This window comes from Panthera tigris, chromosome C1, assembly GCF_018350195.1.
Source record: "Panthera tigris isolate Pti1 chromosome C1, P.tigris_Pti1_mat1.1, whole genome shotgun sequence".
NCBI classification, from domain to species: domain Eukaryota; kingdom Metazoa; phylum Chordata; class Mammalia; order Carnivora; family Felidae; genus Panthera; species Panthera tigris.
The window spans coordinates 96259458-96274097 of record NC_056667.1 but is presented as its reverse complement, the minus strand read 5'-3'; the positions used below and the strand labels follow the sequence as shown (position 1 = coordinate 96274097).

At 42.1% G+C, this 14640-nt stretch overlaps 2 protein-coding genes across 9 annotated transcripts in view; one reads left to right on the top strand and one right to left on the bottom strand.

The window, feature by feature from the left end:
- PHTF1 (putative homeodomain transcription factor 1) overlaps positions 1-8309 on the top strand; it is a 90080-nt gene extending 81771 nt beyond the window's left edge. Inside the window, exons 20-21 of one of the 6 annotated variants that reach the window (XR_006221825.1) lie at positions 5474-5572; positions 7940-8309. The gene's annotated coding sequence lies outside the window, so the exon portion shown is untranslated. Of the gene's footprint in view, positions 1-5473; positions 5585-7936 lie in introns of all 6 variants that reach the window. The other 5 variants (XR_006221823.1, XR_006221822.1, XR_006221824.1 and 2 more) reach the window with 5 other exon arrangements.
- Positions 8310-8313: 4 nt separating this feature from the next.
- MAGI3 (membrane associated guanylate kinase, WW and PDZ domain containing 3) overlaps positions 8314-14640 on the bottom strand; it is a 245345-nt gene continuing 239018 nt past the window's right edge. Inside the window, exons 20-22 of one of the 3 annotated variants that reach the window (XM_042998224.1) lie at positions 11141-11279; positions 10225-10315; positions 9521-9606 (exon numbers count right to left, since the gene is read on the bottom strand). In XM_042998224.1, coding sequence (XP_042854158.1) covers positions 10266-10315; positions 11141-11279 — 189 coding nt within the window. In that variant the 3' untranslated portion in view covers positions 9521-9606; positions 10225-10265. Of the gene's footprint in view, positions 9607-9688; positions 10316-11140; positions 11280-14640 lie in introns of those variants that run through there. The other 2 variants (XM_042998222.1, XM_042998223.1) reach the window with 2 other exon arrangements.

The following is a 14640-nucleotide window of genomic DNA, read 5'->3' as shown; positions in this document are numbered from 1 at the left end:
ACAGTCTATTTTGTCCAATATAAATATTGCTACTCCAGCTTTCTTCTGATATCCATTAGGATGATAAAGATTTCTCCGTCACCTCACTTTCAATCTATAGGTGTCTGTAGGTCTAAAATGAGTGTCTTATGGGCAGCATATAGATCAGTCTTGTTTTGTTTTTTTTTCCATTCTGTCACCCTGTGTCTTTGGTTGCAGCATTTGGTCCATTTACATTCAAAGTAATTGTTGATAAGTATGTATTTGTGGTCATTTTGTTTTTTGGTTGTTTCTGAAGGTTTTCACTGATCCTTTCTTATGTTTCTTTCTTTTGTGTTTTGCTGGTTTTCTTTAGTGATAGATATATTTGGATTTCTTTCTCTTTATTCATTGCATGTTTATTACTGGGTTTTCATATATGGTTACCATTAGGTTTGTATGTAATATCTTCTATATTAAGTTGCTGGTCATTTAAGTTTGAATGCATTCTTCTCTCCCCACGTTAGATATATTATGCCATATTTTACATCCTTTTATTTTGTAGTTACTTGACGGGTTTTTTTTTTACTGAAATACTCATTTTTACTAATTTTGTGTTTTCGACTTCATACTGTCATTTCTGGTCCTTCCACTCAAAGAGTAACCTTTAGTATTTGTTGCAGAACTGGTTTACTAGTCATGAACTCCTTAAGATTTTTGTCTATCCAGGAAACTTTTTATGTCTCCTTCTGAATGGTGCCTTGTTGGATAGAGTATTCTTGGCTTCCAGTTTTTTCAATTCAGCACTTTGCCTGTAATCATGCCACTCCTTTCTGGTTTGGAAAGTTCTGCTAAAAAAAATCCACTGAATCTTTTGGGACTTCTCTTGTAAGTTATTAACTTCTTTTGTCTTGTTGCTTTTAATATTTTTTTCTTTATTATTTTGTCATTTTAATTACATTATGTCTTGGTGTGGATCTTCTTTTTTTAAATTTTGTTGGGCGTTCTCTGTGCATCCTAGATCTGGATATCTGTTTCCTTCTCTAGATTAGGTGAGTTTTCAGCAATTATTTCTTCAAATAAATTCTTTGTACCCCCCCGCCCCCTTTATTTTCTCTCTTCTTCTAAGACTCTTATAATATGAATGTTATTATGTTTGATGAAGTCACTGAGTGACTCATTTTGTATATTTGTGTAATTCTTTTTCCCTCATTTTTGTTCAGTTTGATTACTTTCCATTACTCTCTCTTCTAGGTCATTAATTTGTTCCTCTGTTTCTTCCATCCTGTTCATTCCATCATGCATTTTTCTCACTTTGTTTTTTGAGCTCTGTATCTCTGTTATATTCCTTATCTCTGTTAATAGTCTGACTGATGCCCACCACTCTTTTCTCAAGTCCAGAGAGTATCTTTATGATCACTGCTTTAAATTCTCTATCAGGCATGTTTTATGTATATTTCACTTATATCTCAGGCCATGATCTTGTGCTCTTCTTTCATTTGGGACAGATTCCTGTGTCTTCTCATTTTATGTGAGTCTCTGTGCCTATTTCTGCACGTTAGCAATGTCAGCTACATCTCATGTTCTTTTTTTTTTAATGTTTTTATTTATTTTTGAGAGACAGAGCATGAGTAGAGGAGGGGCAGAGAGAGGGGGACACAGAATCTGAAGCAGGCTCCAGGCTCCAAGCCATCAGCATAGAGCCTGATGCAGGGCTGAAACTCATAAACCATGAGATCATGACCTTTAGTCGAAGTTGGATGCTTAACCGACTGAGCCACCCAGGTGCCCCAGCTACATCTCATGTTCTTGAGAGTAAAGGCTTAATGAGGAAGAGGTCCTATAGTACCTTGCATTGCATTGTATCCTGTACCCCAAGACCTGGTGCTTCTGAGAGTATCTCTAACATGTACTGTGTGTGCTCTGTTATTGTGTTCTTGCCACTTTATCCTTCAGGCCAATTGTCTGCAAAGGCTGTCTTAGGCTTTTGTGGGCAGTGTTTGATCCCTGGCCTTAATGTGGCGAGTTTTAACTCGGTGTACTTTGGCCTGCTTGTGAAATGAGAGCTGTTGCCGCCACCACCAGAACCAAGGCTCCACAAACCTCCCAGCTGGGGAGACATGGTGTGGGCAGGGGTTTGGGCCAGCGTTCTGAGGGAGGGGGCTGCTGTGCTGTGACTGAGGCACATGTGACTAGTAGGGGCGGTTCCACAAAAGCTCGAGGGGCTTGGACTAAGTAAGTCAGGTAGTGAGTGTCATAGCTCTCTTGGTTCCTGCCCTATGCAGGTGTGGAGGAGGGAAATGGCACCTGCCAGTTCCTTTGTTCCCAGAGGGATCTCTCCATGAATGCTGCCTCTCTGAGATGAGTGAGTAACTTCCCCATTGTGTGCCTCAGATGCTTTTCAGATCGCTGTTTCCACACTGCCTGTCCACTGGCTGTTTGCTCTGGCTTTTTTCCAAGAGCAGTCCCAATGTCCTCTGAACTCTTCCCAAGCCAAGCACACAACCTTTAATACTCCAAGCTTTAAGCCCTGCTGGTTGCAAGAATTCATGAAATTTGGGCCCTCTCACTTTCCAAGCTAATAGCTATGGGGATTTGTTTTCCCCATGCACTCCCCTGTGTGCTAGTTTGTCTCTTGTCCTTCTTCATGACCATGGCAGCCACAATCTGTTTTTCTCCCAAGCCACCTCTCTGTTCTTCCTGACTTCTTCAGTGTGGTCTCTTCTCTACCTTTAGTTGTGGTTTGTTCTGCCAGTCTTCAGATTGATTTCTGGGGTATTTAGGATAATATGATAGTTATCTCGTTGTATTTGTGGGATGAGGTGAACCGAGCCTCATCAGGGTCGGGAGTGGGGTCCTCCTGCTCCACCACCATCTTCGTTTCCTCTCTTGTCGCTTTTAAGGTTCCCTCTTTAATTTTTGATATTTTAAGTATTATTTGCCTTGGCGTGGCCTTGGCGTGGACTTCTTTGTGTTCATCAGTTTGGGGCCTCTCTGTGGTTCCTGGACCAGGACATCCATTTCCTTCTCCAAGTTAGGGAGTTTTCATGTATTATTTCTTTAAATGTTTCTGCTCCTTTCTCTCTCTTCTTCTGGGATTCCTATAATGTGAATGTTAGTGTGCTTGATGTTGTCTTAGAAGTCTCTTAACCTATCCTCATTTTAAAAAATTTTTTATGCCGTTCAACTTGATTTCCACTACTCTGTTGTCCAGATTGCTGATACGTTCTTCTGCACCCTCTAATCTGTTGATTCCCTCTATTATATTTTTCATTTGTTACATTCTTCAGCTCTGATTGGTTCCTTTTTATATTTTCTATCTCTTTGTTGAAGTTCTGATTTTATCCACTCTTCACTCAAATCCAGAGATCATCTTTATGACCATTACTTTGGACTCTTTATCAGTTAGATTGCTTACCTGGTTTTCATTTAGCCTTTTTCCTAAGGTTTTGTCTTGTTCATTCATTTCGAACGTATTCCTATCTCCTCATTTTGTCTGACTCTATTTGTTTCTATGTATTAGGTAGTCCAGCTTTGTATCCTGATCTTGAAGGTAGTGGCCTTACATAGAACGTATCCTGTGAGGCCTAGTAGCTCAATCCCCCTGGTTGCCAGAACCAGGTGCTCCAAGGGTGTTTCCAGTGTGGGCTGCCTGTGCCCTCTTACTGTGATGAGGTTGCAGTGGCTGCAGGCATGCAGGTGGGTGGGGCTGCCCTCTCCTACCAGGCTGGCTGCAGGCAACGATTGTGGGTGTGCTAGTAGGTGGGACTGGCACCTCCTTCCTCCCTAGGACAAGATTTGCTTTGGATGAGTGCCGGTCCTGGCTGGGACTCCCTGCTGGGTGTGGCAGGGCAGTGTTTGCTTTGGCGGGGTGCCAGCCAGGATGCACACGTTGGGTGGGGCAGGTCTGCAGGTGGAATGCTCGGGTGGGGCTGGTGGTGCCAACCAGGCAGATGGAGTGCGTCAGGGCTGGTGCCTGCCAGTGCTGGGCCAGCTAGGCTGAGGAGGGCAAAAAAAAAATGGTGTCTGCCAGTACTTCCATTCCAGAGAAGTTTCCTACAGATCCCTGCTCCTCTAGCACATGCTTTAAAATTGGGCAGTAAATCTTTAAGTATAACCTAGACACTTTACAAACTGCTGCCTCTGTGCTGGTTCTGAGCAAATGAAATTGTAAGGGCCCTTTAAGAGCAGAGTCTTTGTTTCCTGTAGCCCTTTAGCTGTCCCCTAGTTAAGGCCTGCTGATTTTCAAAGTTCCTAGAGTTGCAAAGCCAGAAGTTATGGGAGGCTCATCTTCCCAGGACAGATTCCCAGGGCTGGGGCAGGGGTGCCTGATGTGGGGCTTGAACCCCTCCCTTTTCATGAAGACATCTGTGCCCGTGCTCTCCCTCCCCAACCTGTGGGTCACCCCGCCGGGGTTTGGTTCCTGATGGGGCATCTCTTCCCCTCCTACCCTTCTCGATGTGGTTTTTTCTTTCTCTCTCTAGCTGTGGAAGAGAGATTTTGTGAGTCGTCAGGTCATTTTCAGGGTGAGTCACACCATATGTAGTTGCAGCCTTGGTGTGTCCATGGGAGGAAGGGAGGATCTTCCCAGTTCACGGCATTCCCTCTCTCCTGCTCTCATTTTTTGCCTACTTGTCCCTTCCCACTAGAGTGTAAACCTCTTAAGGCAGGGGCTTTATTTTTTGTCCACTCCTAGGTCCCCAGAATGCAAACCAGTACCTGCTGCCATAATTAGGTGCTCCATATAAATGTTTAGACCGAAGGAGTAGACCTCAAGTAACTTCACCTTCATGCAGCTTTTCTCCCATTAGGGTGGAAGAGTTGTAACTTCATGGCTCTCCTACCCTCAGGGATTCACTGATCTGTGTAGAATTTCTAGAAACTTGGGCTTTTGTTTTGATCCCAAAAAAGGAGTGAGATCTAATATACTTTGGTAATATTTGGCTGTTACCGAGAAACCGAGATGTAAAAACAGGACTAGATTAGGCCATTTATACATTTAATAGGAATAGCAGTAACCATAATAAGGTTGAGAAAAACCCGTTCCCTTAGTAATCTGTATTGGGAAAAACTATCCTTCTTAAAATTGCTATGGAGGTATAACCTGAAGTTTCCTAAATGCACGTTATAGCTCATGTTTAATATAAGCTAAACTCTTTGTACAGTTGAATAACCAAATTCTTGCCTAATTGGTGTATGGTTTTCTTTACTGTCAGAGAGATACAAAAATTCTAAATACCACAGGGCCCCACAAAGTATAAGCGTATATGTCTTTGTATTTTTGGTTCATTGTATTTAGAGGCAAGTGGACTTGTGCACGGTAAAAATAACACCCTTCCAAATTACTTACTTTTGAAATGTTTTAGAGCTACACCTTCCTAGTGGGCCAAATGGGTCTCATTCCCAACATGGTGTGTGATTTGGGATTATTGAGAAGTAAATTCATTAAACTGAATCTCATGTGCACACGTACTGACTAGTTTACTCATCTAAAGTCATCCTTTGCTTCTTGCAGTTCTTGGTGCCCCTTTGAATAATGAAGTTTGAATTTCACAAATGTGCAGTAATTCTATACCTTTCCTGCAGCATGCCTGAGCTTATAAACTGTGATAAGGTATTACTCAAGGTAACAAATGGCTGTTTATTCAGGACAAAATAAGCCTCTTGATTTGTGTATTTGCTAATAATAGTGCTGCCTGACTTCAATGCAAACACTGTAAAATAGACAAATTCCCAAAGGATTCTCTGTCAAAATTATAGGTTTAGGCTAAACTAAAGCACTTGGCTATGTTTTCATATTTTTAATGTATCTGAGAGAAAGATTCAGAGTTCTCGAGTGGTCAGAATCCCACTCTTCACAGAAGGCTGGCTCGCTTGCGCAGCAACAATGAAAACAGATCCAAGTCATTGGATCTCTTAAACGAATTCAGTTAACTACAGCAAAGATTGCAGAGTTCACTGTACTGCTGGTAAACCTTAATAACATGACCAGCGAAGAGCTGTCTAAATAAATAAATCTGTTACTGTTTAAAACACCTAGAGAGTTCCTAGGAATCGGAGCATGCTAGGATGATGTCAGAAGTTGCTCTCATGTATCCACACCAGACTGAAACATCACATTTTGTTTTGGGGACAAAAGTCACAGCACATTTTGGGGACAAAAGTCCCCATTTCTACCAGTGTTCTGTAGTTCCGGGGGCACACTATGGATTAAACTTCAGCTTAAACACATCTTTGTGGAGGTGATTAGTCAAATTGTTACACAGTTCAATTTGAATATTCCTTGCTTTCATAAAACCATATTCTCTGCATGCTGGTCATACTAAAATGCACAGAAAAAGACCAGTCTTTTTCTCTCCCTGACGGTATAAAAGATTTTGGGGGATAGACAGCAAATTATTTATGCAAAGCTATTTTCTTTACAATGACGAGGCACAGTGATATTTACCTCAAGCCCATTTCAAGGTTTACATACGGATGAAAGGCAGCCATACAGGTAAAATCATCATTATGAGTCTCCCTGATTTGTAGCATTTTGAATGTTCATTACTTGGGGGGGAACACAATCTATTTGAGGACTCAGACTGTGATGGGAATCCACTCCACAAAGAAAGCAATATTAAATAAACCCGACAGTAAAAGAAATGCAGGTCATAAACAGTTTTTTGTTTTTGTTTTTTTAATATCTATATAAAAAATAACGAGCGATTTACAGATCTCTTTCTCTAATCAGAACCTCAAGTGTATATATAAAGGTACTGTACAATATATAAACATTTACAACCAGTACATCCATATTTTGCTTAGCATTCCAAGGCCACATTGCTAAGTCAGTATATAATCAGTACAGTGACAGGTTACTTAGGAAGGAAAGAGCCACGTCAGACTGACAACAGAGGACATCAAAGTTATGTCACAGTTAACAATAAAAATAGGATCTTTATCACTAATTGTGGACTATTGGGAAAATAAATCATTTCTGTGGTACTAAATTCTTAGCATTTATCAAGCCTCCTAATTTTTCTCTATTCAAGTAGTTACAATAGATGGGTAAATATAGTTCTGGATGAAAGGGGATTTCAAACTCTCACTCTGGGAAGCATGTCTCAGCTACAGGGGCAGATTCTGTTGTTACATTAAAGACTTTCACAGTCGAACTCTAAGAGGAAACGACCTGGACATAACGTGTTTCACAATAACAAGATGAACCCAGGTGACAGAACAGGGGTGTTCAAATACCCCATAAAATGGTTTTGTTCTGAGATTGTTCCTTTATTTATAGTCGCTACTGAATGCTGCTTCAGGGGACTGAAAAACCTGGGTCTATCTTACGGAGTTAAGAACGGTCTCTACCTCCCAACAAACATCTTTCACTAGACTTTTAGAAAGAACTCCGAAAATGTGTACAAGCTAAGCAAATGTTTAGTCTCCCTTTCTTGCTTTTTAAATAAGTTAATATAGCTAGAAATTAAAATACGATCTAGCATGTTCTGTCTACCGCCATGTCTATCCTCTTGCCGAGCAGGGCTCACGCAGGTTCTGCCTCTGAACACCTGAACTTGTATGGCTGCCACCAGATTGTTTCGTGATGGAGTCCCTCACAATCTGTCTGGTTTTTGGACTCTCCAGATATGTACTATGTATTAACAATTAATGAATTAGTAGTAGGTCCAACCCAAATATCCGGAAACAGAAATGTGGTGGCTCTTCTCTGAACAGCCGTGAGCACTATTTCCACAGGCTGCTTTCTGGTTTCATAACGAAATAACTGAAGGAAAGGGGTGACCTGAGACGCTAAGACTGCATCAGGGCTGGGTCACACAGCAGGTGAGCTCTCCAGTGCTGAAAGTACACGGTCTCATTTTGAACATTCAATTGTTAAGTGGTATCTTGAAAGTTACTCAGAATACCTTATGCAGCCGAATTAAAATCCGGAAGAAAGTGTCGATATTTGACTACATTTTGTTTTTCTTTTCAGTAGTGATGTTTTGGAGTTGCATTTTTAAACCGGGCCTGGGCCATCACCAGTAGCTGTTAGAAGAGGCAACCGCCACCTTTAATGACGAGCTAACAATCCCTTCTTCTGCAAGGACTCAAACATTTCTCTCTGTAAACATGCAGCATGCTATTGAGGATATCAACTTCCAAGCCAAACCTAGTTTTTTCATTACTGTGGAATTATCTGAGTGAGACGGATACAACACACGTGATACAGTAGATAACTTGGCACAGATATAAAGTGAGTTGTGACCACACTGTGTGCACATCAGCATGGACACTCACGGCGACGGGCCGGGGCACCCGAGCCGGGCATGTCGGATGAGCGCGCGGGAGGGCAGCCAGCCGGGGGACGGTTGGTCCTTAGCAGTCCTGAAGGCCCTTCATGCAGCCTGGGTAACTTGATGTTCAGAGTAAAATGTGTGTGTTTCAGAATTTCTGAAAAAAAAAAATGACTTTTGTTTTTGAAAAATGCCGCTTTTTAGAAAGGAAAAATTACGACTTGTTTTTCTTTGTTTTATACCAAAGGTCACAGCCGTTTCTCGGCCACACCAGTAGTGCCTGTGGCTTTATTTGCACTTGGCACCTTCCAGGGCCCTGGAGTGATTGGTGTTTTCCTAACGGGAGAAGCGCTCTCAGGTTGGAACCCTCCACCCTCTCTGTTTTTGTCGGCTGCCTCTTGTTCTTTTCCTCGGGGGTCTTCCATTTTGTTTAAAACCATCCTTTCTTCAGGGTCCTGCTTCAGCTTTTCTGATTTTTTGACATTTTCTCCTGTTTTCTCCTTGCTAGAACTTGTCTCTCCCACGGTGGCCTTCTTTCCTTCTTCCTGCTCAGACTCTGGTCTACTAGCAGTGTTACTAGTCTTTTTGGGCGGAAGAGACTTTTCATCCGTTCTCTTGCTTCTTTTCTCTGGGGACCTTGTTCTGTTTTTCCCAGACTGGCTCTGCTTTGTGTCTTTCCTGGCAGCACCTGATCCTTCCCTGCCGTCCGAGATCTGCTCAGCACCGTCCCTAGCGCGGCCCCCTCCTCTCTGACTCTCAGACTCTAGTCCTCTGGCTTCAGTATTTGGTCGGCCTTTGCTGCCTTCAGTCTTTTGCTGCTTCTTTGGGCTTGAAGATCGTCCTCTGCTTTTTCCACAGTGATCCTGCCCAGAACCTGCCCTGCTGCCGGTCTGACCACTTTTACTGTCCCCTTTCCTGGGGCTGAGGGACCGGTCTCTGGGTCTTCTCTTGGGGTCAGTGGTGGGAGGACTGGGAATCTTGTCCGAACGTTCTTCTGCATGTCGGCTGGCTGGCTTCCTGGGACTAGCAGATCTACCTCTTTGTGTAACGCCAGTTTCTACTTTTAAGAGATTTTTCTTGTCACCATGCCCATGACTGCCGGGTGGATCCCTTTTATTCACATTTTTCTGGAGAAAAGAGTGCTGCTTTTTATCAGGCTGATTTTCATTTAAAGTGCTTTTCTTTTCAGGCACACTGCCCTTTAATTCCTCTGTCTTTTCACATATCTGAGCTCTCATTAAAGATTCTTCAGTTACTGGCATGGGGGACCCCTCAAATACGGAAGCAGAATGTGATGCTGGGGGAAATGGTGACTGCTCATCATAAATCACATTTGAAGACGAAGGATTATTATTAATATCCCAATCACCTACAAAAAGTGATTTGAGGGGAACATTATTAAATTTTAGAATTACAACAAATAGGGACAGTAAATTTTGAACTTTGACAGCCATTCGAATTGTACTGACTGCTTAAATAGCCTGAGTACGAATATTTCATAAATAAAATTTATGTACATTACCATCTCTATAAAATTAGATTACATAGACAGCTGTACTTGTGCACGAAGGGTGGGTTGTTTAAATGTACCCAAAATAACAGTAGTCATTTTTCCAGTTTATAATTAATTACATAATATATGATATATAAAGTCTTCCTAAGTAGTAAAGCCCAATAAAAAACTTAGAAGAAATAAATAATAAAATTGGACCGAATTACTTGGTCCAAGAAGCTTACTAATTTGGCTGTCATCAAAGGATAGAGCTTATGGATATGCCAAAATCACTAATCAAGGACACCCGACTGAGGTAACCAGAATGAGGTTCGTGGGCATTTACAAGTAATTTTCTTGCATTAAGCTGTCAAATTTAATGTCAAAAGGAAACTGAAAAGTGCAGAAGATAGAAAGAGATGTATTTAATAGCATCATTTTTAATTAAAAAGAAAAAAAAAAGAAGGAAGTGATTTACAAGACATGCAAATTTACCAAGTCTTTTTAAGGAAAGACCAAGAAAAGCCCTGAAAGCCTTAATGTTGCTCAGGTTTCACGTAGGAGCACAGACCGGAAGGAGCCAAACCTGAAGAAGGAAGAGAAAAGGCCTAGGACTATGTAAAAAAAAAAAAAAAAAAAATCACAGCGCAGTTAGCAAAGATGTCATTGGGAACGTATGGTTTACAAGCAGATGGTGGAAGGTAATAACAGAGAATTATAGGCTGGAAGGGGACCGCAGGAGGTCACGTCTCTACTTGTCCCTCAGAAGCTCTACGGGGTCGGGCGGGGGTGCAGAAACTAGAAGGGACAAGTCCTGGTGGTGCGGTACTCTATCTAGGCCAGTGCTCTCAGTTAAAACATGATGTTCAAATCCTGTGGTATTTCAAAAACATACAACGCAACCAAGGAACCTGAAGCCCAGTGCAGGAGAACAGACAGTCCCATCCACCTCCCTGACGCCAGGTAGGGTCAGAGCAACTTGTTCTCCACAAGGGACCAGAGAAGCCTAAAGTCCTTCTACTCTTCATTGAGAGAAACTTCTCTTCCATTAAGGGAGTAGATCTTACAATGAGGAAATAAGTGGCATTTGAAGAGATTTCAAATGTTTTTCATGACATTTAAATCACTTGCCTCTGACGTCCTTGTTTTTTTTACAAGCACGTTTCTCTATAAAAGCAACTTACAAGTTTTCTATTGAAATTGCTTAACATATTCCATCCCAACACAAATCACACCTGAAGCCACTTACTTGGTAATAGTCTAATAACCCTGCTGTGTAAGTAGCTTTCGATGGTTCTGGTGTTTACCTTTGAACTAGCCAGCAAAATATCTAGCCCCTTCAAACAGACATTCTTTTTCTGTCATTGCCCCCTCCGTAACTTTTCAGCTCCAGGTGAGAGCCTTTCCTTACCGTGGTCAGGTATCAGGCCAGTCCCTGGCCTCAAAAGTAGAAGAACTTTATTCCCACCAGCCTGAATGAGTTCAATCGCTCGAGTATGCGTGATACCTTGTGTAGGTTCCCCATTGATTTCAACGATCTGGTCACCAACCTAGAGAGGGAACATTCACAGGAACAACATGAAACTATGCATCCTCCTTCGATTCTGCTCTGTCCACTCGACAGCCGCTCAACCTTACTGACTCATTTGCAAACCGTCTAACTTGTACACGGTGCTGTGTCATTGCTAAAGCTGATGGGCGGATGGATGACTGCAGTGGGAAGAGACAGCGTCCAGATTTATTTGCTCCGTAGAAATCCTACAGGAGAAAGTCGCATGTGAGGAGGAAACAGGATCCGGGCACCTTGAAATCACAAATGAGATCTGGAGTTTTCAACCAAAAGAGAAGTGCCAGAAGAGGTGAGGTCTCTATGATCCACATGATGCCACAGGGCTGGGTCTGAATGACCCACTAGGAAGAGTACTTTCCAAGACGCGTTGAATCTGGAATTTATTTTCTAAAACCCGGGCTGGTGGCTCCTCATCGTGGAAGCCTTTCCTGGCCTCCACGGAGAACTGCCCCCTCCCCTTCACGTTGCCAGCACAGCTTGTAGATGTATGAGGCACTAGATGAATGAAATATTCGGAGATAAAAACTTCAGCTTGGAGAATATATCCATATGAATACTGATTTAAAACCGGTAACGGGCGTATGCTCGTGACTTCAGTGTAAAATAATTTCCCTAGGTGACATAAAACCAGGGACCAGAATGAGATGCCTCACTACCTCTGCTATTTACTAGAAATGCTGTCTAGGTATTTCAGAAGAAAAGGGGGAAACATGGATACGTCAAGTGTCACTTTTGCAAAAGGACCTGATGAAAGATAACGATGGTAGTGATTTTAAAATACATTTCAGCAGCGCCCGGGTGGCTTAGTCAAGTGTTTGACTCCTGATTTCAGCTCATAGTTGGTAAGATCGAGCCCCAAGTTGGGCTCTGTGCTGACAGCATGGAGCCTGCTTGGGATTTTCTCACTCTGCCCCTCCCCAACTCAAGTGCACGTGCTCTCTCTCAAAATAAATAAAAAAATGTTTCAAGGTGACAAGCAGAGGCTTGTTTGGCTTTAAAAGAGATAAACCGAGGGGTGCCTGGGTGACTCAGTCGGTTAAGTGTCCAATTTCAGTTCAGGTCATGATCTCGTGGTTTGTGAGTTCGAGCCCCACATCAGGCTCCATATTGACAGCTCAGAGCCTGGAGCCTGCTTCGCATTCTGTGTCTCCCTCTCTCTCTGCCCCTCCCCTACCCCGACCCTGTCTCTCTCTCAAAAATAGACATTAAAAAAATCAAAACAGCGAACAATGGAAAACTACTGACATTCCAAACAGCTCAAAAATTTGTAAGAGCTTACGAAAACAATCCAGAAATAACAACAGAAGGTGACTCAATAATTATTTAACAGAAGCTGGTAGGAAAGTCTGTAGCCACAGATACAGCGAAGTCCAGTGGCCAGGAAGCAGGGCCTTGGAGTCATAATGTCTGTGGTTCACCCCTGGCTCCACCTCCAGCCGGCGGAGGGTCTCCTTTTCCTCTCTGTGAAATGGGGACAATATTAGTACCCACCTCCTGGGGTCCGGGCGGGGATTTAATGAGATAAAACCTGGTGACACACCAAACACAAGCAGATGTTCCTTTTCAAGTTATCTACTTCCTGGTTTTCCCCCAAAGGACTTCAAGTGCATCAGGAGGAAGATTTACCCGAGCCCGTCCCCCACTGTATACACCGCAAAACATGTCAACTATGAAAAAGAAAACAGATTAAAAGGTTTTGTTGCATATTTATGGAAAAAAAGAAAGGAATCTCTTGAATAATTGGAGGGTATGACAAGATAAGTGGACTTAACATAGAAAAAACTTAAAAAAAAAACTAAAATAAGATAATAAACATAATAGGATGGAAAAAAGTAATAAACAGAATAAAAATACTTATATCCAGAATATATGAGTGAGATAAAAGCTAATACCCAGATTTCCCTTAATAAGTGATTGAAGAAAAATAATTTGTATGAGGAAATAAATACAAATGACAAGTGACAAATCAGTCCTGCTGATTAATGAGACAAATGGAAATTAAGGTAGACGGTATTCGGAGCGTGCTTTGGGCGTATCTTGTAAAACATGACTGAGGTTTCCCTTAATTGCAGTCACATTCTTTGGCTTAACTTCAGTGTCCTAAGCTGCATATTTCTGATTCTTTCGGTACAACGAATAAATTGCAATAAAGCTTGTAATTGAACAGATTTGCCACCAGGTGTCATTTTTGTTTAACTTTAAAACTACATTGCGGGAAGGAGACTAGAACCCCATGGCTTTCAAATTTGTGACAGGCCCTCAGAGCAGGGAAGAGTCCTCGACTGGTCTATACAAAGCCGCAGACAAAAAAATGGCACTTGTGAGAGGGAAATGTGAACATTCTTTGAAAATTCTGTTGTTTAAAATGAAGAATACATCTTTTGATAAATAGAACACATAACAGTTCAAGTTTGTGTTACTGAAAAATGAAATTATGGGGGACAGAGGAGAGGAGAGAGAAAGCAAAGAAAGGAACAAAGGAGAATAGGAGAACCAAAGGAAGAAGTAGGAAGAGGGGACAGAGAAAAATTATGCTCCTCAAAAAAGTTACTCTGTCAACCACAGCCACTACAGTTTATATTAAAATTACACAATGTTTCTAGCACATTGCTTACATTCTAAGTCTTAGAAGGCGCTGAGAACCTCTATACTTCCCTGGAACAATCTAATCCAGAAAGGCATGAGCCGTGGCCTGACGTGAAAACACCCGGGCTGGGCTCACAGGACCAAAGATCTGGGCCACACCACGGCCGTCACAGGCTGAGTGAGGCCAGCAAGGGACTTAGTCTCCCAGAGCCTCAGTTTTACATCTATAAGTGGGGAAAATGCCACCTACCTTAAAGGGTTTTTGTGGGGCTAAAACTAAGTGAAAACACATGTTACCTGGAAGACGACAGACGACATTCTCTAAATCTGATTCTGTCCTGCAGTAAAGATCTAACTAAATCTGATACTATTGCCGAATGTGAGACTTTCCCACTCAGCTGATCTCATTGCCTTTGCCCAGAACACCTTTTTCTGTCCTCCTCAGATCTCGACCAGATTTACGGATGGCTTAGGACTCACTAAATGTACAGATGCCCCTGACTCTCAGCGTTTTTCCATCTGTATCACAGGCTCCCATTTTCTTTTTTTCCTGAATGACACCATTACATTGCCTGCTAACTACTTCATCTATCTCATGTCCTGTCTACCCAGTAATAAGTTTTGGGAGCTGATTTTGAAAAAAAAAAAACAATTCTCATTAGTATTTGTCATCCATTCTACACTTCCAACAAATGTCTACAGAGCATCTAGTATGAATATTCAGGCCCCAGATCAGGACTGAAGATACTGGAGGG